This window comes from Monodelphis domestica, chromosome 4, assembly GCF_027887165.1.
Source record: "Monodelphis domestica isolate mMonDom1 chromosome 4, mMonDom1.pri, whole genome shotgun sequence".
NCBI classification, from domain to species: domain Eukaryota; kingdom Metazoa; phylum Chordata; class Mammalia; order Didelphimorphia; family Didelphidae; genus Monodelphis; species Monodelphis domestica.
The window spans coordinates 445,143,677-445,170,185 of record NC_077230.1 but is presented as its reverse complement, the minus strand read 5'-3'; the positions used below and the strand labels follow the sequence as shown (position 1 = coordinate 445,170,185).

The 26,509-nt window shown below is 42.9% G+C and overlaps 1 protein-coding gene across 4 annotated transcripts; it reads left to right on the top strand.

Annotated features, from left to right (window-relative positions):
* Window positions 1-3,931: 3,931 nt before the first annotated feature.
* On the top strand, window positions 3,932-26,368 carry LOC130458847 (translation initiation factor IF-2-like). Of its 4 annotated transcripts, none has more exons than XM_056825838.1 (2): window positions 3,932-5,170; window positions 7,234-26,368. In XM_056825838.1, the coding sequence occupies exon 1, from the start codon at window positions 3,932-3,934 to the stop codon at window positions 4,862-4,864; it is 933 nt and encodes a 310-aa protein (XP_056681816.1). In that variant the 3' UTR covers window positions 4,865-5,170; window positions 7,234-26,368. The 4 variants fall into 4 exon arrangements, with proteins under 4 accessions (XP_056681816.1, XP_056681813.1, XP_056681815.1 ...); XM_056825835.1 differs by having other exon boundaries at window positions 5,869-26,368; XM_056825837.1 differs by having other exon boundaries at window positions 3,932-6,017.
* The last annotated feature ends 141 nt before the right edge of the window (window positions 26,369-26,509 follow it).

Here is a 26,509-nt window from a genome sequence, read left to right as displayed (position 1 = left end):
ACACTCCCAAGAGTATCCCCAAGGGCAGCACCATTCCAAAGAGGATCCACACACCCAAGAGGACCCCCAAGAGTGGTGCCATTCCAAAGAGTAGTCACACTCGCAGAAGCATCCCCAAGAGAGGCACCATTCCAAAAAGTCGCAGCCTCCCCAAGAGCAGCCACAACACTAAGAAGGCCTGCTAGAGCAGCAGCATTCCAAAGAGCGGCCACACTCCCAAGAGTATCCCCTAGAGTGGCGCCATTCCAAGGAGTGACCACACGTTCCCAAGAGTATCCCCAAGAGAGGCACCTTTCCGAAAAGTCGCAGGATCCCAAAGAGCATCCACAGCCCCAAGAGGGCCCTCAAGTGCAGCGCCACTCCAAAGAGCAGCCACATTCCCAAGAGTATTCCCAAGAGCGGCGCCATTCCAAAGAGCGGCCAGACTCCAAAGAGCATCCCCAACAGAGGCGCCATTCCAAAAATCCACAGCAGCCACAGTCCCAAGAGCACGCCCACGAGTAGCCACACTCCCCGGAGTGGCACCATTCAAAAAAGTCCCAGCATCCCCAAGAGCAGCCACAGCCCCAAGATATTCCCCAAGAGCGGCACCATTCCAAAGAGAGGCCACACTCCCAAGAGCACCCCCAAGAGAGGCGCCATTCCGGAAACTCTCAAAATCCCCAAGAGCAGCCAAAGCCGCAGGAGGGCCCCCACAAGAGGTGCCATCACAAAGAGCAGCCACCCTCCAAAGAGCGCACCCAGAAGAGGCTCCATTCTAAATGGTCACAGCATCCGCAAGGGCAGCCACATCCCCAAGAGGGCCCCGAAGAGGGGCACCATTCCAAAGAGCAGCCACACTCCCAAGAGCATCCCCAAGAGGGGCCCCATTCCAAAAAGTTGAAGTGTATAAGAGAACAGCAACTTCTCTAAGAACGCCCACAAGAGCAGCGCCTTTCCAAAAAGCTGCAGCTTCCCCAAGACCAGCCACAGCCACAAGACGGCCCTCAAGAGCGGCACCACTCTCATGAATATCCCCAAGAGTGGTGCCATTCCAAAAAATCCCAGAATCCCTAAGAGCAGCTGCAGCCCCAGGAGGGCTCCCAAGAGCAGCCACATTCCCAAGAGCAATGCCATTCCAAAGAGAGGCCACACTACCAGGAGCATCCCCAAGAAAGGGGCCATTCCAAAAAGTCTCAGCATCCCCATGAGCAGCCACAGTGCCATTCCAAAAAGTTGCAGCATCCCCAAGAGCAGTCACAGGCACAAGATGGCCCTCAAGAGGGGAGCCACTCCAAAGAGCAGCCACACTCACAAGAGCGGCGCCATTCCAAAAAGCTGCAGTTTCCCCAAGAGCAGCCACAGCCCCAAGAGGGTCCTCAATAGCAGTGCCACTCCAAAGAGCGGCTACCCTCCCAAGAGGATCCCCAAGAGCGGTGCCATTCCAAAAAGTTGCAGCATCCCCAAGAGTAGCCACCGCTTAATTCCAATGAGTCGCAGCATCCCCAAGAGCAGCCCCAGCCCCTAGAGCAACACCAAGAGCAGCCACAATCCCAAGAGCACCCCCAAAGTGGCGCCATTCCAAAAAGTCGCAGCATCCCCAAGAGCAGTCATCCCCACGATCGCCCACAGGAGTGGCGCCATTCAAAAAGCTGCAGGTTCCCCAAGAGCAGCCACAGCCCTAAGAGGGCCCCCAAGAGCGGCACCATTCCAAAAAGCGGCCACACTACCAAGAGGACCCCCAAGAGCGGTGCCATTCCAAAAAGCTGTAGCTTCCGCAACAGCAGCCACAGCCCCAAAAGGGACCTCAAGTGCAGCGCCACTCCAAAGAACAGCCACACTCACAAGAGCTGCGCCGTTCCAAAAAGCTGCAGTTTCCCCAAGAGCAGCCACAGCCCCAAAAGGGACCTCAAGTGCATCGCCACTCCAAAGAGCAGTCACACTCCCATGAGTATACCCAAGAGCGGAGCCATTCCAAAGAGTGGCCACACTCCCAAGAGCATCCCCAAGAGCGGCACCATTCCAAAAAGTCGCAGCATCCCCAAGAGCAGCCACAGCTCCAATAGGGCCTCGAAGAGCTGCGCCATTCGAAAGAGAGGCCACATTCCTAAAAGCTCCCCCAAAACGGTGCCATTAAAAGGAGAGCCCCATTCCCAGGAGTGATCCCATTCCAAAGAGGGGCCACACTCCCAAGAACACCCCCAAACGGGGCTCCATTCCAAAAAGCTGCAGCTTCCCCAAGAGCAGCTACGGCACCATTCTAAAAAATCACAGCATATGCAAAAGCAGCCACAGCCCCAAGAGGGACCCAAAGAGAGGCGCCATTCCAACGAGCATCCACACTCCCAAAAGCATCCCCAGGAGAGGCGCCATTCCAAAAGTCCACAGCAGCCGCAGCCCTCAGAGCACCCCCACGAGCAGCCACACTCCCAAGAGTGGCGCCATTCCAAAAAGTTGCAGCATAACTAAGAGCAACCACAGCTCCAAGATGGACCACAAGAGCGGCGCCATTCCAAAGTGAGGCCACACTCCCAAAAGCACCCCCAAGAGCAGGGCCATTTCAAAAAGTCGCACCATCCCCAAGTGCAGCCACAGCTGCAAGAGGTCCGGCGCCATTCCAAAGAGTGGCCACACTCCCAAGAGAACACCCAAGAGTGGCTTTATTCCAAAAAGTCAAAGCATCCCCAAGAAGGCTCCCAAGAGCAGTGCAATTCCAAAGAGCGGCCACACTCCCAAGAGTAACCTTATGAGCCGCGCCATTCCAAAATGTCGCAGCATCCCCAAGAGCAGCCACACTTTGAATAGCACCCCCAAGAGAGACTCCATTCCAAAAAGTCACACCATCTCCAAGAGCAGCCACAGCACCAAGAGGGCCCCCAAGAGAGGCACCATTCCAAAAAGTTGCTGCATCCCCAGGAGCAGCCACGGCGCCATTCCAAAATGTCGCAGTATCCCTGAAAGCAGTCACAGTTCTAAGAGGGACCCCAAGAGCGGCACCATTCCAAAGAGCGCCCACTCTCCCAAGAGCATTACAAAGAGCGGCACCATTCAAAAAAGCCGAAGTGTCCTCAAGAGAAGCCACATTCCCAAGAGCGCCTGCAAGAGCGGAGGCTTTCCAAAAAGCTGAAGATTCCCCAAGAGCAGCCACAACCCCAAAAGGGCCCCCAAGAGCAGTGCAATTCCAAAGAGCGGCCACACTCCCAAGAGCACCCTTATGAGGGGCGCCATTCCAAAAAGTCGCAGCATCCCCAAGAGCAACCACACTCCCTAGAGCACCCCCAAGAGAGGCACCATTCCAAAAAGTCACAGCATCCCCAAGAGCAGCCACAGCCCCAAGAACTCCCCCAAGAACGATGTCATTCCAAAATGTTGCACAATCCCCAAGAGCAGCCACCCTCCGAAGAGCACCACCAAGAGCTGCGCCATTCCAAAAATCTGCAGCTTCCCCAAGAACAGCCACAGCCCAAATGGCCCCCAAGAGTGGCGCCATTCCAAAGATCGGCCACACTCCCAAGAGCATCCCGAAGAGCGGCACCATTCCAAAAAGTCGCAGCGTCCCCAAGAGGGCCCCCAAGTCTTGAAGCACCATGCCAATGAGTGGCCACACTCCCAAGAGCACTCCCAAGAGTAGCTTCATTTCAAAGTGCGGCCACACTCCCACGAGCATCCCCTAGTGGCACCATTCCAAAAAGTCGCAGCATCCCCAAGAGCAGCAACAGCCCTAAGAGGTCACCCTAGAGAGGCGCCATTCCAAGGAGAGGCCAAACTCCTAAAATCCTGCCCGAGAGCAGCGCCATTCTAAAAAGTCGCAAAATCCCTAAGACCAGCGACATTCCCAAGAGGACTCCCACAGAAAGGCACCATTCCAAAGACCGGCCACACTCCCAAGAGCATCCCCAAGAGCATCTCCATTCCAAAAATCCACAGCAGCCTCAGCCCCCAAAACATCCCCATGTGGAGCCACACTCCCAATAGCGGCACCATTCCAAAAAGTCGCTGCAACCCCAAGAGCAACCACAGAGCCATTCCAAAAAGTCGCAGCATAACCAAAAGCAGCCACAGCCCCAAGAGGGCCCCCAAGAGTAGCAGCATTCCAAAGACCAGCCACACTCCAAAGAGCATCCCCAAGAGAGGCGCCATTCCAAAAATCCACAGCAGCTGCAGCCCCAAGAGCACCCCCACGAGCAGCCACACTCCAAAGAGTGGCACCATTCCAAAAAGTTGTAGAATCCCCAAGAGCAACCACAGCCTCAAGAGGGCCCCCAAGAGAGGCCACATTCCCAAGAGAGGCGCCATTCCAAAGAGCGGCCACATTCCCAAGAGCACCCCCAAAAGCGGCGCCATTCTCTGCAGCGGCCACATTCCCAAGGGCACCACCAAGAGAGGAGCCATTCCAAAGAGTGGCCACACTCCCAAGAGCATCCCCAAAAGCGGCCCCATTCCAAAGAGCCGAAGTGTACACAAATGCAGCCACATCCCCAAGGGCGCCCGCAAGAGGGGCGCCTTTCCAAAAAGCTGCAGCTTCCCCAAGAGCAGCCACAGCCCCAACAGGGCCCCCAAGAGCAGCCTCATTCCAATGATCAGCCACGCTCTGAAGTGCACCCCCAAGCAGGGCTCCATTCCCAAAAGTCACAGCATTCCCAAGAGCAGCCACAGCCCAAAGAGGGCCCCCAAGGGTGGCGCCATTCCAAAGAGAGGCCACACTCCCAAGAGCATCCCCAAGAGCGGCGCCATTCCAAAATGTCGTAGCATCCCTAACAGCAGCCACAGCCCCAATAGGGCCCCCAAGAGTAGCACCATTTCAAAGAGCGGCCACATTCTGAAGAGGGCCCCCAAGAGTGGCACCTTTCCAAAAAGCTGCAGCTTCCCCAAGAGCGCCTACTAGAGTGGCACCATTCTAAAAAGTTTCAGCTTCCCCAAGAGCAGCTGCAGCCACAAGAGCTCCCCCAAGAGCAGCCACACTCCCAAGAGTGGTGCCATTCCAAAAAGCTGCAGCAGCCACAGATCCAAGTGCACCCCCAAGAACGGCACCTTTCCAAAGAGCCACCGCATCCCCAAGAGCTGGTTCGTCCCCAATAGCGGCCACAGCCTCAGAAGGCTCCCAAGAGTGGAACCATTCCAAAGAGCCACTCTGTGCCCAAGAGCCATGGAAGAAGATCTTCAACAAGGCCATAAAGAAGGGATCTTCCAGGTAAGTAGTGATCTGTCCATGCCTACGGGAATCCCAGAATGGATCTACTGGGCCCCCGTGTTCCTGAAACAGCAGGTGGGGGATGGAGAAAAGCCGCTGAAGTAGCAGGCTAGCACTCTGTCTCTGGAGATATTGGAGGGCACTTGGGGCTTGGCAATCTCAAAGGTCCTTTTTGTTCTGAAGTTCTAGATTGATTGGACGAGACTCCTCATGGGAGCCCCTAGAACAAGAGTCAAACAGAACGATTGCCAAAGGTATTCTAGATAGGCTGGAGGCTTGGGATTCCAGATGTCACAGGCGGGTCCTCTGCCTGTTTCCGGAAGCAGCTTTGGCTGGGTCCCAGGTTGCCACAGAGCAGCCCAAGGACAAACTGAGAGAAGGGCCAGAGCCCACCCAGGCCTCACAGCCTTCTGCCCATGTCAAGGCTCTGCAGAAGAAGGCCATCCAGAAGCCACCGTGTTGGGTCACCAAACTGTATAGACAGTTCCACAAGTTGTTCTGCCCCTCTAGCAAAGGCTCCAAGAAACCCCCTGCCCAGGCCACCTAGCCCATTGCTGGCTCACGCACACAGCGTACCCCAGGCACAAACACCCCAAAAAGTCTTCCTCCCCCGCCCCTGCCAAGGCCTCCCCCGAGCAGCCTAATGGGAGCCCAAAGAACAAGAGCTCCGCCTCACCCTTCTCCTTACCGCCCAACAGAGCCTCCTCCCTCAAGTGGGAGAAGCTGCCTCCTCCTTCCCTTCCACCAAGGCCGCACTCCACTCCGGCCTCGTGAAGCCTGGCCAGCCTAGAGAGCTCTCTGCCCATTGGCTTTAGGCCTCCCCGAAGGACCGCCTCCAGGAGTGCCGGTAAGAGTCCTGCTCAGGCATCCATCCCACCCCCACAGCTTTTCAGCCTCCCCCTTTTCGGTTCTCACTTGTCTCTGACATCAAATACCTCTTCCCAAATCCCCAGCCCATCAAGGCTCCTCTCTGCCTCTCTTCCTCCCCAGTGCACCCTAGCTCAGACCCAGGATTCGTATCACCAAGTCCATAGTAGGAACCGGAGTTAAGGCAACGAGTGATTATGGTCCCATGACGCCAAGTCTCCATCCTTTTTCCTCTCAGAGACTCAAAGGCCCCGTCTCCCCACCCCTTAACCCTTACCTTCTGTTTTAGTATTCATTCTAAGACAGAAGAGTAACAAGGGCTGGGCAATGGGGGTGAAGGGACTTGCCCAGGGTCACCCATCTAGGAAGTGTCTGAGTCCATATTGGAATCCAGGTCCTCTCAAGTCCACTGTGCTACCTAGCCATTCTGACAGACTTCTACCCAGGCTTTAAACCCCATTAGGACCCAGGTATCCAGGTCCCCAGCCCTTTACTCCCTTCCAGTGTCCAGAGTCTTGGCCTTCCTGAAGGACCTGAGCATCCAGGCCCGCTCCCTCTCCCTCTCCCTCTCCTCTCCATATATGTTCCTTGGTGTTGGGGAAATGTCTCCTCTCCCTGTCAGCTCACTGGAAGAAGAGAATCAGACACTCGTTTGGAACTTCTGAGGGGCTCGCGGCCCCTGGATTCACCTATTAAAAGGCTGTGAATGAGAACAAAGGAGAGGCCCATGCGTGTGTCTCCTCCCACTCCCACCAGTGTGTGAGTGTGTGTGTGAGAGAGAGAGAGAATGAGAGAGAGAGAAAGTCACATTTCCCAGATGCACCAGAAGCAGCTCCACTGACCTGGGTCATTTGGAGCAGCAATAAGAACAGCAGTCCAGAGTCCCACAGGTTGGAACTTGTGTAGGCATGACTTAGAAAAGGGGACACGACACGACACACAGATTAGGGGAGCACAGAACAGCCTGCCGCTTAGACCTAGAAAGGTCTTGTTTCTCAAATAACGAGAGAATTTGTTTGCAAACTGTAAGGACTGAATAATATTTCTACCCAGATATTATATATTTTATAAGGTTTATTGGAAAGGGTAGACAGCCATTCCTCTAAGTAACCTGACCACGTGGGCCCTAGCCTGCAAGCCTCTTCCTCCTTCCCTTCACCTGTTCCCAACTTCTTCCTTCCGCCTTCTCTTCTCAGTTCTCTCCCTCTCAAGCCCCAAAGCCTCGATGTTTCTTGACATACCACATGTAGAGGGACCAAACCTGGCACAACTGTATTATCTCGGGAATGTTTGATGGAAAGGTCAAGTGACTCAGAAGGGGGAGGGAATGAACTTCTTTGACACAAAACATACAAGAAGACAAGTCATTCCCCAATTGATAAATGGTCAAAGAATAAGGTCAGGGAGGTTTGGAAGAACTCCAAGTGATCTAGAATCATGGGAAAAACTGTTCCTCAATCACTGCTGATTAGAGAAATGCACATTAAAACAGCTCTGAGGTATCACCTCACACTGAACAGAAATGACAACTGGAGGGAGTAAAGGAAAAATAGGCAAACTAAGGAACAGCTGATGAAGGAGCCAATGGATCTAACCAATTTGGAGAACAGTTTGAAACCAGGCCCAAAGGGCCATCAAACAGCATATCCATTGACCCAGTGATACCACACCTGGGTCTGTATCCCAAAGACATCAGAGAGAATGGAAAAAAAAAAACCCGACCCATGTGGACACAAGTATTTCTAGCAGCTCTTTTTGTGGTGGAAAAGAACTGGAAACTGAAGGGGTGTCCATCAACTGGGGAGTGGCTGAACAAATTGTGGTAAATGATGGTGATGGAATCCCGTTGTGGGTTTTAAAAAAAAATCTTTACCTTCTGCCTTAGAATACATACTCCATATAGCATGTTTCTTTGCATTGGAGCTAGTGCATTTGGTCAGCTAACTGCTTCATCTACATATGTAGATCATCTACATATTTGATTAATTTACTATTTTTAAATGTTATATTGCCTGTGTCTTGGCTCAAAATTTGCTCAAATAAACTCGGACTTTCCACCTAACCCTGTGGCAGACGACTCCATGTATATTTGAGCCCTTCCAGGTAAAAGCAAAAATATGCCTGGAGTTCTCATGTATAGGTATGGAAAAGAAAGCTGAGCACAAGTCTACTACTGTAAAGTATGTAGCTGTGCTAGGAATAGAGGAAATAATACTATTTATGATGGAAACTACGGAGTGTCTCTTTATAACGTGATTATTCACTGCCCTCAGATCCTATATGAATCTATAGAGGTACTTGTAATCAGGCACTCTTTTTTGTTTTTTAACTGGCAGGATGGGGGTGTTGTATTCTGATTTGCAAGGGATTATTATTACCTGTTCTATTAATGAGTTAATAACTGGTGTAATACCCTCAATTGCCTCCCTTGAGAGGGGACACTGAGGAATGGAAGGAGGTTGAGTAAGATTTAGTTTTTATCTGCACAAGAACAGCAGATTTAAGTAAGCCTACATCGGAAGAAGATGTGGCCCAAAGAGACTTGGGTATATCCTTAGGTATTTCAAAAGTGGGAGGCTCTTTTGCCTCCTGGTTCTCCGAGAGAAGTACAGGGAATAAATTTAAAGATTCCTCTGTTACTTCCAATGTTAAAGAACCATCTGGGGAGCATGTTATTGTGGCTCTAAGTTTGCATAGAAGGTCTCTCCCCAGCAAATGTAAAGGGGAGTCAAGCATCAAAAGAAAGGAATGTACCTCTAGGGGTCCTACAGACACCATATAGACACCAGGGGCAAGTTTTTTTTAACTCTTTGGGGTATTTATGATACTCCCACTACACTTTGTGAGTCAACAGAATAACAATTTAAATCTGGTACATTCTTCAATACAGACCTGGTAGCTCCAGTGTCTAAGAGGCAATCATAATAAATGTTACCCACCTTTAAGGAGCTACCAGGTCTGCATTGAAGACTCCCCTTAAATTTGCTGGGGAGAGACCTTCTATGCAAACTTAGAGCCACAATAACATGCTCCCCAGATGGTTCCTTAATATTGGAAGTACCAGAGGAATCTTTAAATTTACTCCCTGTACTTCTCTCGGAGAACTAGGAGGCAAAAGAGCCTCCCACTTTTAAATTTGCTTATAGTTTCCTTCTTTATGTTCAAGTCATTCACCCATTCTGAATTTATCTTGGTGTAGGGTGTGAGGTGTTGATCCAAACCTAATCTCTCCCATACTGTCTTCCAATTTTCTCAGCAGTTTTTATCAAATAGTGGGTTTTGGTCCCAAAACGTGGGATATTTGGGTTTATCATAGACTGTCCTGCTGAAGTCATTTACCCCAAGTCTATTCCACTGATCCTCCTTTCTGTCTCTTAGCCAGTACCAAATTGTTTTGATGACGACTGCTTTATAGTATAGTTTGAGATCTGGGACTGCAAGTCCTCCTTCCTTTGCATTTTTTTTTCATGATTTCCCTGGATATCCTTGATCTTTTGTTCTTACAAATGAACTTTATGTTTTTTCTATGTCAGTAAAGAAGTTTTTTGGTAGTTCAATGGGTATGGCACTAAATAAGGAAAATAATTTGGGTAGGATTGTCATTTTTATTATGTTAGCTCGTCCCACCCATGAGCAATCAATGTTTTTTCTAATTGTTTAGATCTAGTTTTAATTGTGTGGAGAGTGTTTTGTAATTGTGTTCATATAGTTCCTGTTTTTGTCTCAGCAAATAGATTCCTAAGTATTTTACATTATCTAGGGTGATTTTAAATGGAATTTCTCTTTCTAATTCTTGCTGCTAAAATGGGTTGGAGATATATTGAAATGCTGATGACTTATGCAGGTTTATTTTGTATCCTGCAACTTTTCTAAATTTTTTGATTATTTTGACTAGCTTTTTGGTTGATTCTCTAGGATTCTTTAAGTAAATCATCATATCATCCACAAAGAGTGACAGCTTGGACTCCTCATTGCCAATTTTAATACCTTAAATTTCTTTTCCTTCTCTAATTGCTATTGCTAGTGTTTCTAGTACAATGTTAAATAATAGAGGTGATAATGGGCATCCTTGTTTTACTCCTGATCTTATTGGGAAGGCTTCTAGTTTATCCCCATTGCAGATGATGTTTGCTAATTGTTTTAGATATATACTGTTTTTTATTTTTAGGAAAGGCCCTTCTATTGCTATACTTTCTAGTGTTCTCAATAGGAATGGGTGTTGTATTTTATCAAAGGCTTTTTCTGCATCAATTGAGATTATCATGTGATTTTTGTCAGTTTGCTTGTTAATATGGTCAATTATGTGGATGGTTTTTCTAATATTGAACCATCCTTGCATTCCTGGTATGAATCCTACTTGGTCATAGTGGATAACCCTCGTGATGACTTGTTGGTGGCTTTTTGCTAGTATCATATTTAAGATTTTTGCATCTATATTCATTAAGGAGATTGGACTATAGTTTTCTTTCTCTGTTTTGGACCTGCCTGGTTTTGAGATTGATACCACGTTTGTGTCATAAAAAGAATTTGGTAGAACTCCTTCTTGACTTATTCTGTCAAATAGTTTGTATAATATTGGGATTTGTTGTTCTTTGAATGTTTGATAGAATTAATTTGTCCATCTGGACCTGGGGATTTTTTCTTAGGGAGTTCTTTGATGGCTTATTCAATTTCTTTTTCTGATCTGGGGTTGTTTAGGTAATTTATTTCTTCTTTTAGTCTAGGCAATTTATATTTTTGTAAGTATTCATCCATATCACCTAGATTGCCATATTTGTTGCCATATAATTGGGCATAGTAGTTTTTAATGATTGCCTTAATTTCCTCTTCATTAGAGGTGAGATCCCCCTTTTCATCTTGGATACTGTCAATTTGGGTTTTTTCTTTCCTTTTTTTAATTAAACTGACTAGTACTTTGTCTATTTTATTTGTTTTTTCAAAGAACCAGCTTCTAATCTTATTTATTAAATCAATAATTCTTTGACTTTCAATTTTATTAATTTCTCCTTTGATTTTTAGGATATCTAATTTAGTCTTGTAAACCTTAAAATTTCTTAGACTTATGAATGTTGGAAATTTCCCCATTGGGAAATTTCATACTTGAAAAAATTCCCTACTAATAGTAAGAACTCTATTGGAATATGAAACTCCTTGGCATGGGAGGATCCTTCTCCTCCCTACTTAAGACTACTTTAGGACAGAAACCTCTTGCTAAACAATGGAAAGGGCTTTGACCTATGCTTAAACATAGAACAGGAAGTTCTTTGAGTCATGATTGATTTTAGAATTGATACAATAGAAATACTTGGAATGACAGAACCAGGTCTTGGAAACTACAATCTCCACCCTACTCAGAGTAACAGGATTTAGGAAGGGCTGCAGCAAAGATCAAGATTTAATTATTTGGAGAATATGACCTTCAACAGACATGTGCAAAGGAGACAGACCTCTGGGTGGTCCTGGGTTAAGCTAGAGCCACCATTGGCACAGGGGAGAGATCGACAGTGATTGGTAGATGTGAGAACTGAGGGGAGGGAACTTAGATGGTTTCCTTAAAGAGAGCGGGGTCTGAGGAGAGAGAGGAGGAGGTTGGCTCTGAAGAGGTGGTTACTCCGAAGGAGGTCTGAGAGGAGAGAGGTCCTGGAGGGAGAGCTCCTGGAGAGGTATTGAAGGAGGCTGTGGAAGGAGAACTCAGGAGGAGAATTCTCTGGAAACAGTTCTTGAAAGGAGGCTCTCTTGAAAGTGGAGCCTGAGGTTGGCATGAGAAGCCTTACCTAGAGAGATCTTGAGTGAGTGATAAAACCAACTGACTGATTTATTCATTCTTATTCCTTTCTTACTTTCTCTCTTTTTCTATTGATTAATCAGTGTATTATAAATTAAATTTCTCTATAAAACCCAGTTGGCTTGGGCATATTCATAAATTGGGAATATATTCCCTGGCGACCATCTTATATTTATATAAAACCAAGACACAGTAGAAAACATATTTCAGCGGTCATAATTGTTATATATTTCCCTTGCTCCCAAAACATTTTAATTATCACAAGTTTATGGCTCCCACTCTCTTATCTACAACTATTTAACACTCAAAACTATTTTAAATATAACAGTCTTCATCTGAGGATTTTTAATTTGTTCAATTTCTAGTTTTTTAATTTGCATTCATTGACTTCTGCCCTTCTTTATTTGTTAATATATGAACTCAAGGATATAAATTTCCCCCCGAGTAATGCTTTGGCTACATCCCATAGGGAAGGGATGTCTCACCATTGTAATTTTCTTCAATGAAGTTATTGTTTCCACGATTTGTTTTTTAACCGGTTTTGGAGAATCTTATAGTTTAATTTCCAATTAATTTTTTATTTACCCTAATTTTTATTTTCATTGCATTGTGGTCTGAGAAGGTTACATTTATTATTTCTGCTCTTTTACACTTGTTTTGTAACAGATGAAATTTAACTGTTATGATTAAAATTAGGGGAAACAGAGGCATTAGTTTCCCTCTGCAAGGAGTATTATATTTTTTAGAGTTTTATTTAAGATAAGGAATTTAAGAATATACAAGTAAGAGAAGCACGTGCTCGGTGGGCCGAGAGGCCCATTCAAATTTCACTCACATCATGAGACGTGTCTGCCCCCCAGCAGAAGTAGGAAAGAGGGTCAATAGCCTTTACAGCCAGGTAAAATAGAAATTCTTGACCTCGCCCAGGTGGAAATCTCAGTGAGATTAGAGGGCATTCTGGGAGCTAGTAAGGACTCTTGGGGTTTGGAGTCCAGAGTTCAAGTCTCCATTTTTACAGTTTGCAATGTTTTTATGCCCTAATACATGGTCGATTTTTGTGAATGTACCATGTGCTGCTGAAAAGAAGGTCTATTCCTTTTTGTCCCTATTTATTTTTCTCCACATGTCTACTAACTCTAATTTTTCTAAGATTTCATTCACTTCTCTTACCTCTTTCTCATTTATTTTTTGGTTTGATTTACCTAGTTGAGATAGAGGAAGATTCAGGTCTCCCACTAGTATAATTTTTTCTATTTCATCCTTTAGCTCCTCTAGTTTCTCCTTTAGAAATTTGGATGCTATGCCATTTGGTGCATACATGTTGAGTACAACTATTTCCTCATTGTCTATACTGCCTTTTATCAGGATGTAATTACCTTCCCTATCTCTTTTAACTAGATTTATTTTTACTTTGGTTTTGTCAGATATCATGATTGCAACTCCTGCCTTCTTTTTACCAGTTGATGTCCAATAGATTTGGCTCCATCCTCTTACTTTCACCCTATGCGTATCTACCTTCATGTGTGTTTCTTGCAGACAACATATGGTAGAGTTTTGGATTCTAATCCAGTCTGCTATTTGCTTGCATTTTATGGGTGAGTTCATTCCATTCACATTCAGAGTTATAATTACTAGCTGTGTATTTCCCAGCATTTTGATTTCTACTCCTGGTCCGGCCTTTTCTTCTTTCACTATTTCCTTCTACAGCAATCTTTGTTTTTAATCAGTCCCCCTAGTTTCCACCCTTATTTTACTTCCCTTTCTACCCCCCTCCCTTCTTATTCCCCCCTTATTTTCCCTGTAGTCTTTCTAAAATTACCCCCCACCTTTTCCCTCCCTTGTACTGCTTCCCTCCCCACCAGTCCTTTTATTACCTTTCTATTCCTCTATAGGGCACAAATCTATTCTCTGCCCCAATGGATTGGATTCTTCTTCCCTCTTTGGGTCAATTTCAAAGCATGTAAGAATTGAGTATTTCCTATCTCCAATCTCTTTACCCTTCCAGTGTATTGATGTTCTCCCCCCTCCCTCCATGAGCTTCTTTGTGACATATGAATTTACCCCCATTTGTTTCTTTCCCCATTTTAGTATTAACCTCTCTTTTTTAGCTCTAGTTGTATATACACACATGTATATATATTTATGCATGCATATCTATATACCTATTTATGTCTTGTCCTTTCATCCTATACAGTTTGTCACTATTCCCTCTAAGTGTAATTCTTCTAGATTCCCAGATGATAACAACAGTTTTTAAGAGTTACCAATGACCTCTTTTCTTATAGGGATACAAATCATTTTAACTTATTGAGTTTCTTAAAATTTTGTTTTGCTTTGTTTTTCTTTTTCCCTCTTTTTTAATTACTTTTTGATGATTCTCTTGAGTTCTGTGCTTGGATGTCAAATTTTCTGTTCAGGTCTGGTGTTTTCTTTGAAAATTCTTGGAATTATTCTATTTTATTGAATGACCATATTTTCCCCTGTAAGAATATAGTCAGATTTGCTGGGTAGTTGATTCTCGGTTGTAGACCTAGTTCCCGTACTTTCTGGAATATCATATTCCATGCCTTTTGGTTCTTCAGTGTGGATGCAGCCAGATACTGCATTATCCTCACTGTGGCTCCATGGTATCTGAATGACTTCTTCTTGGCAGCTTGTAATATCTTTTCTTTGGTCTGATAGTTCTTGAATTTGCCTATAATAACATTCCTGGGTGTTGTCAATTGGGGATTAAGTACAGGAGGTGATCTGTGGATTCTTTCAATCTCCACTTTTCCCTCTTGCTCTAGGATATTGGGGCAGTTTTCTTGAATAATTTCCTGTAGTATTATATCCAAGCTTTTTCTTTTTGTCATGGTCTTCTGGTAGACCAATAATTCTTAAATTGCCTCTCCTCAAATGATTTTCTAAATCCTGTTTTGTGAATGAGATGCTTCATATTTTCTTCAATTTTTTCATTCTTTTGGTTTTGTTTTATAGTGTCCTGCAGGCTGCCTTGTGAGGTCACTTAATTCCAGTTATTGTATTCTGGTTCTTAAACACTGGCTTTCTTCCGTGACTTTTGGTTTTCCTTTTCCTTCTGGTCTGATTTTCTTTGGAAGTCATCTTTCATCTTCTTTCACCTCATCTTTCATCTCCTTTGCCTCATTTTCCAGCTTGTTGATTTTGGCTTTCAAGACACTATTTTCTGTTTCCAAATGACTTTTCTTAGCTTTTAAGTTCTTTTTCCAGTTGTCTTCAGCCTCTCTTAATTGTGTTTTGAATTTTGATTTCTTCCACAGCATGTATCCAATTCACTGGGCTTTCTGATTTATTGTTGGCTGATCCCTTCTCTCTGTTCCGTTGGCAGTGTAGAAGGTGTCTATTGTAATTTCTTTCTTCTTTTTTGTGCTGTTTGCTCATATTTGCCCCTTCTTTGCTCCCCGTATTTGTCTGTGCTCTTGCTCCTCTCGTTTTTTTGGATTTGGGGCTTTCTGTCAGTCTCCCCTCTTGGAGCAGTCTATGGGGGAGGAGTTTGAGCTTCCCTGTCCTCTGGAGGCTTTTGATGGGATTAAGTTCAGCTGGGTTGGACTGTATGCCATGCTCTGAGACTGAAACCTGGAAGGCTGGAGCCAAATGGAAGGTCTCAGCCGCCCAGACTCTCTCCAGTTCTCTCCAGCTGCTTCCCTGCCACCTGTGTTCGACGGTCTGAGTCTGGCACAGCCCTGCCAGCACGGTACACCCTCTACACCAGTGCCTTTGCCTACCCAGAGGTTCCTGGCCTCTCTGAGCTCTGAGGACTCCTGATGGGATTAAGTAAAGCTGGATTGGGGTAGATGTGGCCCGAGGCAAAAACCTCTGTAAGTCTGGAGCCAAATGGAAGGACCCAGCCCCCCAGGCTGCCAGCTCTTCGATCTCTCTCCAGCTGACTCCCTTCTGCCTGTGTTAGACATTCTGAGCCTGACACAGCCCTGCCCACAAGGTACACCCTCTACACCAGTATCTTTGCCTGCCCAGAGGTTCCCACTCCCACTGGGGGTTCAGCACTTTGGCGGGGGGGAAATCCTGATACCTTCCTTCTGCCTTCCCCTTGTAAACCTCAAAATTTCTCAGACTTATGAATGTTGGAAATTTCCCCCATTGGGGAATCTTCTACTTTAAAAATTCCCTAGCAGATGGGGAGAACTCTACTTGAGTGTGGGGGCTCCTTGCCTTGGGAATATCCCTACTCCACCCTACTTAGGACTGCCTTAGGACAGAGAGCTCCTTGAGAACAATGAACAGTTCTTTGATCCATGCTTATGGAAGGGACAGGAAGTTCTTTGAGTCATGACTGTTTTCGAATTGATACAATGGGATACTAAGTACCTATAAAGGTGGGGCAACTTGTAAACTACTTAAACCTAAAAGGGTGATAACTTATTCAGAGGTTTTTTCTAATGAAATTTGTCGACATAGCATTTTTTTCCTGACTTACTAAAGAGATTAAAACTACTCAGCTGTGAATTCAAAATGGGCGGTCCTTTAGAAACATCTACAGTGATTGGTAGATGTAAGGACTTAGGGGAGGTGACAGAGAAGATTTTGCCCTTAAAAATAAGAGCTCAGGGAAGAGCTGGGAAGTCATTCTGAAACATTCAGATTGGAGAGACTCAATCTGAGGAGACTGATTCTGAAACATTCAGATGGAGGAGGGAGCTGGTGAAAGCAGCTGAGATGCTGCTGGCCTGGTGTCATTAGAAATCCTTACGTAGACAGATCTTATGGTGAGTTATAAAAAAACTGACTGATTTCTCTTTTAAGACTCAGGTCAAGGCCATATTGGCTTGAGGCCCTTCATACTTATTCCTTTCTTACTCTCTCTCTCTTTCTTTGATTACTCATTGTATTGTTAATTAAAATCTCTATAAAACCCAATTGACTTGGGTATTTGAATAATTGGGAATATTTCCCTGGCGACCACCTTATATTTGATTTTAAAACCCAAGACACTGTAGTGAAACATATTTCTGCGGTCAAATTTACTCACCCTCTCTTATATCTATCACAATTTATATCTTCCACCATTTTAACTCACTACAGTTTAAGACCTCAACCATTTTAAATCTCACACCCTTAAACTCGAGTGTTCTTGGCTTCTGGCTTTGGGGGGGGGGGCGTACCTTTTGGATTGAGTCAAGAAGGAGGGTTCCTTGGCTCTGTCTTGTTGTTAGGTTTGATTTTCAGTCTCCTAGGAGCATTCAGTTTGTGATCGGTAATGAAGGGTTTTCAGAGGTCTAAACTTTTGCAGCTTCTAAGCTGCCATCTTGACTCTGCCCCCTAAACCATGCATTCCTAAGTGATCCCTGAGTTTTTCAATGCCCTCTGGGGGGAAGGGGATGTATTTTTATTGTTATTCTGAATTTCAAAATATAAATTCTTTTTGAGAGTAATTTTAAGATAAGAAATACTCTGCCTCGCCAAATCCAAAAAGTCAACTGTTTGGAGAAGGCAACATTAAGATGCTTGTAGAGACCACACACTGCACCAGAAGATCCAGAATGAACTTTGGGATGTGGTGATTTGAACTGTGTGGTATTGAATACATTTGTTTTGTATGTATATTCTTATGTCGAAGGGGACTGCCCACTAACTTGCTTTCTATCAATGCACCTGGCAATCATTGGTTTTGTTCTCTTTTCCTTTAATCCACAAATTATTGTAATTTCAAAGTTGGTTATGTTTACAAGATCCACTGGAGAGACTAATCTTCAATGGATCTTAGGGGTGAATGTATAACTAAAAATCTGTTACCCTAAAAAAGAACTACATTTCCCGGGAGCCCATCGACTTCCTGTCATTACATACTTCCTGTAGACAAGGGATATTAGGTTGGGACATGGAGGGTCCTGCCTCTCTACTTCCTGTCCCAAGGTTGGTGGTGGTAAGATGAGTGTTTGAACTGGCTGATCAGCCATGGGGACATGGTCTTTATTTTGTGTCCTCTTTATTCCTTGATTTCTAATAATCATGAATAAATCTCCTAAAATATAATATTTTTTATTTGAGATTTAATTTTAATTTTTACAGGTCCCTCCAAGCATGGGATTGCTCCATTCATAGACCAATCCTACTCCAGGAAGGGAAGTGGTCCTTCCCTAACATGAGATTGGTCCACTCATAGACCAAGGGAAGCAGTCTGAGGTTTCATGCTGCAGCTCCTCCATGATCGAGTTAAGCCAAGTTCCTCTCACAGGAAGTGACGTGAAATATAAAGTCAGTTATTTATGTCACTTCCTGTGTCTTACATGTACCAATGGTGGCTTAAACTTGGCTTTGGACAGCCCACGGGTCAGTCAGTTGTTTCTGATTTGTCAGTTGCTAGCACACACAATTTCATAGACCTTCCTCCCCGACACTTAATCCTTAAGTGGCAGTATATACTTCCCTGATTGCTAGAATTCTAAAGACTAACCAGGGTGAAGTAAAATCCAAAATCCACATTCCTTGATTTCTAATGATTATTAATATATCTCCTAAAACATTTTCTTATTTGAGAATTAATTTTAATTTATACAGGTCTCTCCCTAGTGTGAGATTGGTCCTCTCATAGACCAAACCAATGCCTGGAAGTAGGGGACAGAGAATCTTGGGGCATGCTGGAGAATGTAATACCAACATGTAGTCTTTTCAAAATCCACATTGATAAAAATAAAAGGATTCCATGATAACAATATGCCACTATTTGCCCAGCCATTTCTGACATTGAGTTTCCTTTTAATTCTTGATTCATCATCACCCCCAAAAGAACCTTTTAATAGTGTCCTTTTCCTTTTGGTTTATTAATGCCCATTAAACATAGTTCCAAATTGATCTCTCTAGAAAGCTGAATTAGTTCACAACACCAAAAGTTCATTCCTTTTTTAATCTTCTGACATCTCCTCCAACTTTTGTCCCTTTTCTGTCATAATAGCCAATCTAAAAGATGTGGGCTGGTCCCTCAGACTTGTTATCATTTGCATTTCTCCAGATGATAGTAATCACCCTCCACCTAAGGAAAACACATAAACTTGAGCACATCAATTAGGTATTTTTTTCACTATGAATTCCCTAATATGAAAAGATGATCTCTGACTGAAAGCCTTCCTACAGGGAATCCATCTGGAACTGGTCTGTTCAGAAGACATTTTCTCATACTGAACAAGCTCTGGACTCTCCTTTTCAATATCTCTCTTCACTCATGACAGGAAAAAGATTTCTAACCAAAAGAAATTCCGCCTTGGCAATAAGAGATGATTGCAGACCTAATCTAAATTAATTTTGATCACCAGGGAATATCCCAAATAAAATACCCAAGTCAGTTTGGAAATTTATGGTGGTTTAATTAACATAGAGGGAAGGAATTAAGGAGAAGAGAGAGGGAAAAAGCATAGGATTTCTCCCACCTGGTCTGTGCCAGGGGGAGTTCAAAGTCCTCCTCCACGAGGTCTCTGAAGATTGTGGCTTTCTAAGAGGATAGTGTTTTGAAGGTAAAGGAGAAAGAATCAGCCTAAACTATGAGAGAGCTCAGTAAAGATGCCTCACCTGAACTAGGTTACTCAGCTCCCTCCAGTATGGTATCAAAGAAAACACTGTTAAACCCGGACAATAGCAGCTGCCATGCCAACATGCCAAAACGCTTAGCATGCTGCTGTCAGCCACCTCTCCACTGCCAAAGAGGCCAGAGAGAGGAAGTGACACAAAATATATAGAAGGTTTTTACATCACTTTCCTGTGTCTCACATGTACCAATGGTAGCTTAAGCCCAGGGGTCTGTCAGTTGTTTCTGATTTGTCATTTTCTAGCACATGTCTGTCATCCTCTTAAATACTTAATCCTTAAGTATGGGGGTAGACATTCCTGTTTTTGTTAGACTAAGTGGGGTGGAGTAATCTAAAGTTCACATAGGCTAGTTCTCTTGGGGCTGTAAGCAAGTGGAGGTAGGGAGCAGCTGGCTTTTATATTCCCTATGCTCTAAGTTGATTTTAATAAATAGTATTAAATATAAGACTTGGGAGTATTTATTAATTTTTGCAATTTGGCAACCACCAAAGGATCTGAACTGAGAGCTTTTTAAGAACTCCTCTGCAGCTCATTCCCCACCCCCCAGAAGTTTACCTTGAGTAGAGCTTGTCCCCAAACCACCCTGGGTGCTACTGCTCAATAAATGTCATGGCAGTATCAGGGACACCCCTAAAGGTTCCCAAGCTTTCCCCTAGAATAGTGTCCATAGGACCTTTTGCTGTGAAACAGTCTTTCCTCTTAATGCCTGGCTGGGGAGAGATCATTTATGCAAGCTTAGGGCCACAATAACTTGTTCTCCAGATGGTTCTATGTCACTGGAATTGCCTGAGGAATCCTCAACTTTTCTCCCTGTACATCTCTCAGATATTCATGAGATGAAGGAGACTCCTATTTTTGAGATCCCAACTGATAGACCTGAGTCTCTCTGGGCCATATCATCTTCTCCTGTTGGTCTACTTAAATTGGTTGTCCCTGCCCTAAATCAAACAAAATCTAGCCTACCTCCTTCCATTCCTCAGTACCCTCTTTAGAAGAAGGCTATTGATGGCATTTCACCAGTAATAAATTCATTGATTAACCAAGGCATCATAATACCCTGTAAATCAGAATACAATACGCCCATCCTCCCTGTTAAAAAGCCCAAACTGGGGCCCCATGGCAAGCATCTCTATCAATTTGTCCAGGATTCTGAAAGCTGTGAAAAATCACATTTAAAGAGACACCCAGTAGTTTCCAAAATAAATACCATTATATCTTCTATTGCTAGCACAGCTGCATACTTTACAATAGTAGACTTGTTCTCAGCTTTCTTTTCAATGCCTATACATGAGAACTCCAGGCATATCTTTGCTTTCACATGGAAGGGCTCTAAGTGGACAATGGCTCCTTTGCCTCACAGTTTCATGGAGAGTCCTACGTTGTTCACACAATTCTTAACTGCTGATACAGATGCCATAAAAATTTTAATGCAGCCATTTAATTAAGTATATGATTTTCCCTTGGCTTCACCAAATTCTGAATTGTACCAAGAGGATAGCAAACATCTTCTTTTGGAGCTACATAAGAGAGGCTACAAGGTCTCCAAAGACAAAGTTCAGTGGTGTCTCCCCAAGGTACAATATTTAGGCTTCATTTTAACTCCTGGGTCCCATTTAATTTCTCCCAAGCATATAGAAAATATCCAAAAGTTAAGCACTCCTACCACTAAAAAGCAATTGAGGGCAATTTTTGGAGCAACAGGATTTTGTCAGCAGTGGATGCCTTGCAATAGAGAAATCACTTATGCAAAAGGGAACTGCCCCCAAATTGGCTTTTTGTCAACCCAATAATAATTGGTTTTGTTCTCTTTTCCTTTTATTTCCTTGGAAAATGTATTGTCAATGCAAACCTTGTTACTGAACTTCTTTCTGCCATCCAGCTCCCTGAAGCTATACCTATCATTCACTGCTCTACACATACAGGTGGCACTGACCCTGTCTCCAGGGGAAATAGCCGAGCAGATATAACAGCCAAACTAGTAGCCTTAGAAGGCCCTGAATTAATTATTCCACTAACAATTACTGATAATTTGGATCTATTCCTTTCTTATAATGACAAGTTATAAGGAAAACTGGAAGCAGAAATTTAAAGCAAAACAGATAAATGGAGTATGGGTATCAATAGATGGCAAATCTCTGCTCCTTAGAGCATTGTAGATTCTGATAAAAGAGCATGGATAGCACTTGGAATGACTACAATTGCCTCCAAAGTATGTACAACTTCTATCTTCTAAGCCTTTAAAGAATACATATTTCAAGGAAAAGCTTTTGGGGGACGTCCTCTCACTTATACACAAATTTACATTATCTCTATGCCAAAAGCTGGACAGTATAAATTTTGTCTGATCATAGTCAATCAACTGACCAGATAGCCTAAAACATTTTCTACTACTCATGCCATAGCAGCTTTTGTTGACAAAGTCCTTTTGAAAGAAATAATTCCATGTTTTCGCCTGCCAGCATGTATTGATTTGGATAAAGGAACTCATTTCACTGATGTTGGCTTATCTCAAATTTATTCATATTTCGGAATAACTCCCAAATTTCATACATCATATTGTGACAAGGGAATCACTTTAAAAGACTGATATATATTAATTTAAGGTCGCCAAGGAATTCAGCTATGTAATTCCTAAATGAAAAACTCAAGTCAGCCGTCAGCCTTTTTTGGAGTTTAATTACAATAGGAGCAAGAAAGGAATTAGAGATAGAGAGAAAGAAAAAGGGAGAGAAGGGAATAGGGCTTAAATACCCCTTCTGTTTAGGCTGGGCCAAAAGGCCCAAGCCCTTAGATAGCTGGGGCAAAGAAAAGAGATCAGTCCCTATCACTCACGTGACCAAAATGGAGAAACAGTCTCAGAGGCCCCCACCTTCAGCTTCCTTCAGCGCAAGCTTCTCCGAGTCCACCGCAATCACCCCGACCAAACTCCTCAACCCTCCTCAAGTCTCCAGACCCTCCTATCTTTAAGGAAACCCTCCAAGTTCCTCCTCTCCGTTCTCCCATCTACCAATCACTGTTCATCAATTTCCCTGTGCCAATGGAGGCTCTAGCTTAACCCAGGACCGCCCAGAGGTTTCTGGCTTTTGCACATGTCTGTTGAAGGTCATATTTTCAAATGATTAAATCTTTGATCTAGGCTGCAGCCCTTACTCAATCCTGTTAGGACTGAATAGGGTGGAGATTTATTCCAAGTATCTCCATTGTATCAATTCTAAAATCAAATCATGATTCAAAGAAATTCCTGTTCTATGCTTAAGCATAGGTCAAAGTCCTTTCCATTGTTCAGCAAAAGGTTTCTGTCCTAAAGTAATCTGAAGAAGGGAAGAGAAGGAACCTCCCATGCCAATGGGGTTCCCATTCCAATAGACTATCAGTAAGAAATTTTCCAAGTATGAAATATCCCAATGGTGAAATTTCCAACATTTATAAGTCTAAGGAATTTTGAGGTTTACAATATCATCCCCAGAGCTCGTCAATTTGAATGAATTAATAAAGAACTTAAAACCATGGTTGGCAAATCATGCAAGGACAGTCATTTAAATTGGCCTGAAATTCTACCTTTGGCCCTATTTTATCTCAGAAGCAGACCCAGAGGTGATTTATACATCTCACCATTTGAGATGCTATTTGGACATCCACCTATTCAGGCACAACCATTTACCCCTGCCTATACCTCACTATTAGGAGGGGATACAACCATTGCTACACATATCAGACAATTACAAACAAAAATGAAAAGAACTCCATGATTCTGGAGCTGCTGTTCAAGCAGGGCCAATAGATTTTTCTCATTTCATGATTTAAACCTAGGTGATAGTGTGTACATAAAGAATTTCAAATGTACTGGGTTGACTTAACCTTTGTATGATGGACCATTCCAGGTCCCAGTAACTACACCAACAGCCATAAAATTGGAGAGAGGGATTCGTGGATTCATTGTAGTCATGTAAAACAAGTACCTTCTGTTGATGTTGAATAATTGCTTTCTGAATATATTTGACTACTGAATGTGATTAGACTTCTTTATTGCTAGATTTGTACTATTTTGTTGCACTTTGTTTGGTTGATCCTTTTATTTACACAAATTCCATTGTAGGGCAACACATATACGAACTCAAAGAAGAAAATCTGTATTAGTGACCTATATTGACCTGGTGTGCCTTTTTTGACATTTTGTGACTTTTAAAGTTTTTTGTATTTTTTGAATGTGTTATTGCTTTATCTACCTCATTTGCACTCATGTTGTTTTGTCTACCTCATTAGCACTCACAATGAGGATCATAAGTCAAAGAGGAAATGAATTTTATTTTTTGGAAACTAGTCTCTCTACTTTGCTTCTGTAATTGTGAAATATACACAATTTTTACATTTTGTTTTCTTCCTACATGTGTCACACAGTATTTTTCCCCCTTCTTTTCTAATTTTTTGCCTTTGAAACATGTCACTAGTATTGAAAAAGCATTTCTTTCTACTATTTTGACTTTTTGAAGTAGAATAAGCTAAGATGAAAAGCATTCCCCAAAAAAGCTTTGGACTATGGCAACCTGCCACTAGTTATTTAACTATTATGAGATTTTTGCTCATTGAGTATGTGTAATCCAAGGAGAAACCGACAACAAAGGAGTACAGAACTTGACCCACAAAGTGCCAAACAAGCTTAAAAAGGTAAAAGAAACCCAGGCAATCCTACAGGGATTGATGACATTCTGCACAAAAAAGCACAATGACTTGATCATGTGTGAGACTTGAGGTTGCAGCTGTTTTAACATGTGTTAAATGTAGGACTTCCTTGTACCATACTCTATAGCGAGCATATAACATCGATTGTTCTGACTCCATTATCCTGAAAAACCAAAGAAAAGGATTGAACAGGAGAATTCTAGTTCCCATTTGTCTATAGAGATCTAGTTTCTTTTTGTATGTTTTCTAATGATGTGGCAACTTAATGCAGTCCAGACTGGTTAACTGGGTTAGTGAATGATTGTTGTCGCATGCTCATGAGATATACATCACTATAAGAATCTGTTGTGAGTTGTGAATTTTTTTTCTTCTCTTTTCTTTTTTCCCTCTTACCAGAATATTTTCAAGATTTCCTTTTATATTCCATCTTTCACTCGGAGGTTATTTTTTAAAGTTCTTTGGATTCTTTGACATTTTTGATTATTGATTCATATGCCTTATGACTCGACCATGTATCCCTATGTAATTCCTATGTGTATCCCTGTATCCTCCTCAGTGGGGAACGTATTATTATTTCCAACAGGGTGGACTATGTTATTGTTGTGAGGTTTAACTTGAATTTGAGCCTAATTTAGAACAAGAGACTACCCCCAGATTCTAGAAGGCACCGTGAAGATGCCTAGAGACCACATGATGCACCAGAAGATTCAGAATGAACTTTGAGATATGGCAGACTAGACTCCCAAATGATCACAGGAAGAATTGTGTTATTTAGAATGTGTGCCCCGAACTACATTTCCTATAATTCCCTTTTCTGTTGTGCATCATCTACATTAATTGGGTGTTCAGTTTCAGTTATGGCCACACCGTCTGTACTCCAGGCTAGCTCTCTTGGGGGTGGATGCAAGTGGAGGTAGGGAGCGGCTCTCTTTTAGTTTCCCTAGGCTCTAAGTTGATTTTAATAAATAGTATTAAATATAATACTTGGAGTACTGTAATTTAATTTTAATCTTTACACCAGGGAATGCTATTTTTCATTTGCTACAAAAATCTAGTCCGTTTTCTATCTTTCATAATGTGGCAATTTTCTATAGTCCTGGCCACTGACTGGGTAAGTTCATATTGCTGTAATAGCCCAAAAGATTGTGGGACATAAATCACTTTATCAGGTCCTGATTCCAGGACCTGTTATGGGTTTATTCTTGTTTTACTCAGAACTTTTATATAATACTTAATTTTGATTTTTTTCTTCTATTTATTTTTTTATGTTTTTGACTTCCTTTTAACAATTGATTCACATAACCTCATAAATCAGCCAGGTATCCCTTGGTGATCCATGTATTTGTCAACACCATTCTCAGTGGGGATTGTATACTTATCATATAATTCTAGATTTATAAAATTTTTCTTGCTTGAGATTAGTTTTAGGATAAGAAACCTGCTATTCCTTGAATCCAGAAAGTGAACTGTTTGAAGAAGGTGCCATAAAGATGCCTGCAGAAACCACACACTGCACCAAAAGATCCAGAATGAACTTTGGGATGTAGTGAAATTGAACAGTGAGTGATTGAACACATTTGTTTCAAATGTACACTCTTATGCCAAAGAGGACTGCCCCCAATTGGCTTTTTGTCAATGCTCCTAGCAATCATTGGTTTTGTTCTCTTTCTCTTTTGTTTCCCTCTTATCCCCAAGTTATGTAATTTTCCCTTAGAAAGTGCCACATTGAATGAACCTCTAAATAAAGATCTTTATAGAGAGATAAGTTGGTCATGTGTACTGATTCCATGGAAACTAGGAATGTAAATTTGAGCTATTTCTACATGCTTATTTCCCATGGGAATCATGGAGGTGTGTGTAATTTATTTCTGAACCCTATAACTTGAATTCCCAGCATCCTACTTTCCTTCTCATGTTAAGTGCTGACAGAGAGAGGATATAAATTTTGTGTACCTCACATCTTCCTCTCTTTTCCCGTTGATCAGAGGCTAATAGAATGGGCTTTTTGAGCTGGCATGGAGAACTTAAGTCACCTGGTCTTAATTTTAAGATTAGATTTTTTATCTTCTATTTCTGTTTTATTCCTTCTAGTTCATAGTTAATAAACTTCTAGTTTAATAAAGTTCTAATTAATAAACTTCATAAAATTAATACCTGGAGTTGGCAGACATTAATTTAAATCTTACGCACTTCAAACAAAAGATACAGAACATTACAAACTTTAAAATCTATAATTCTGATTATATTAAATTTTAAAAGTCTGCATCAGATATCTATTCTTTCTAGGTTATTCTGAGTTCCTTCTTCTCATTAATGACACAATAATAGGATTCCACTATAAATGTATGCCACCATTTGCTCAGCCATTTTAAAAATAACTTTCCTCTTAACTTCTGATTCTTTGGGTCATACCAAAAAGAGTACCTTTAAGTGTTTTATATTTTTTA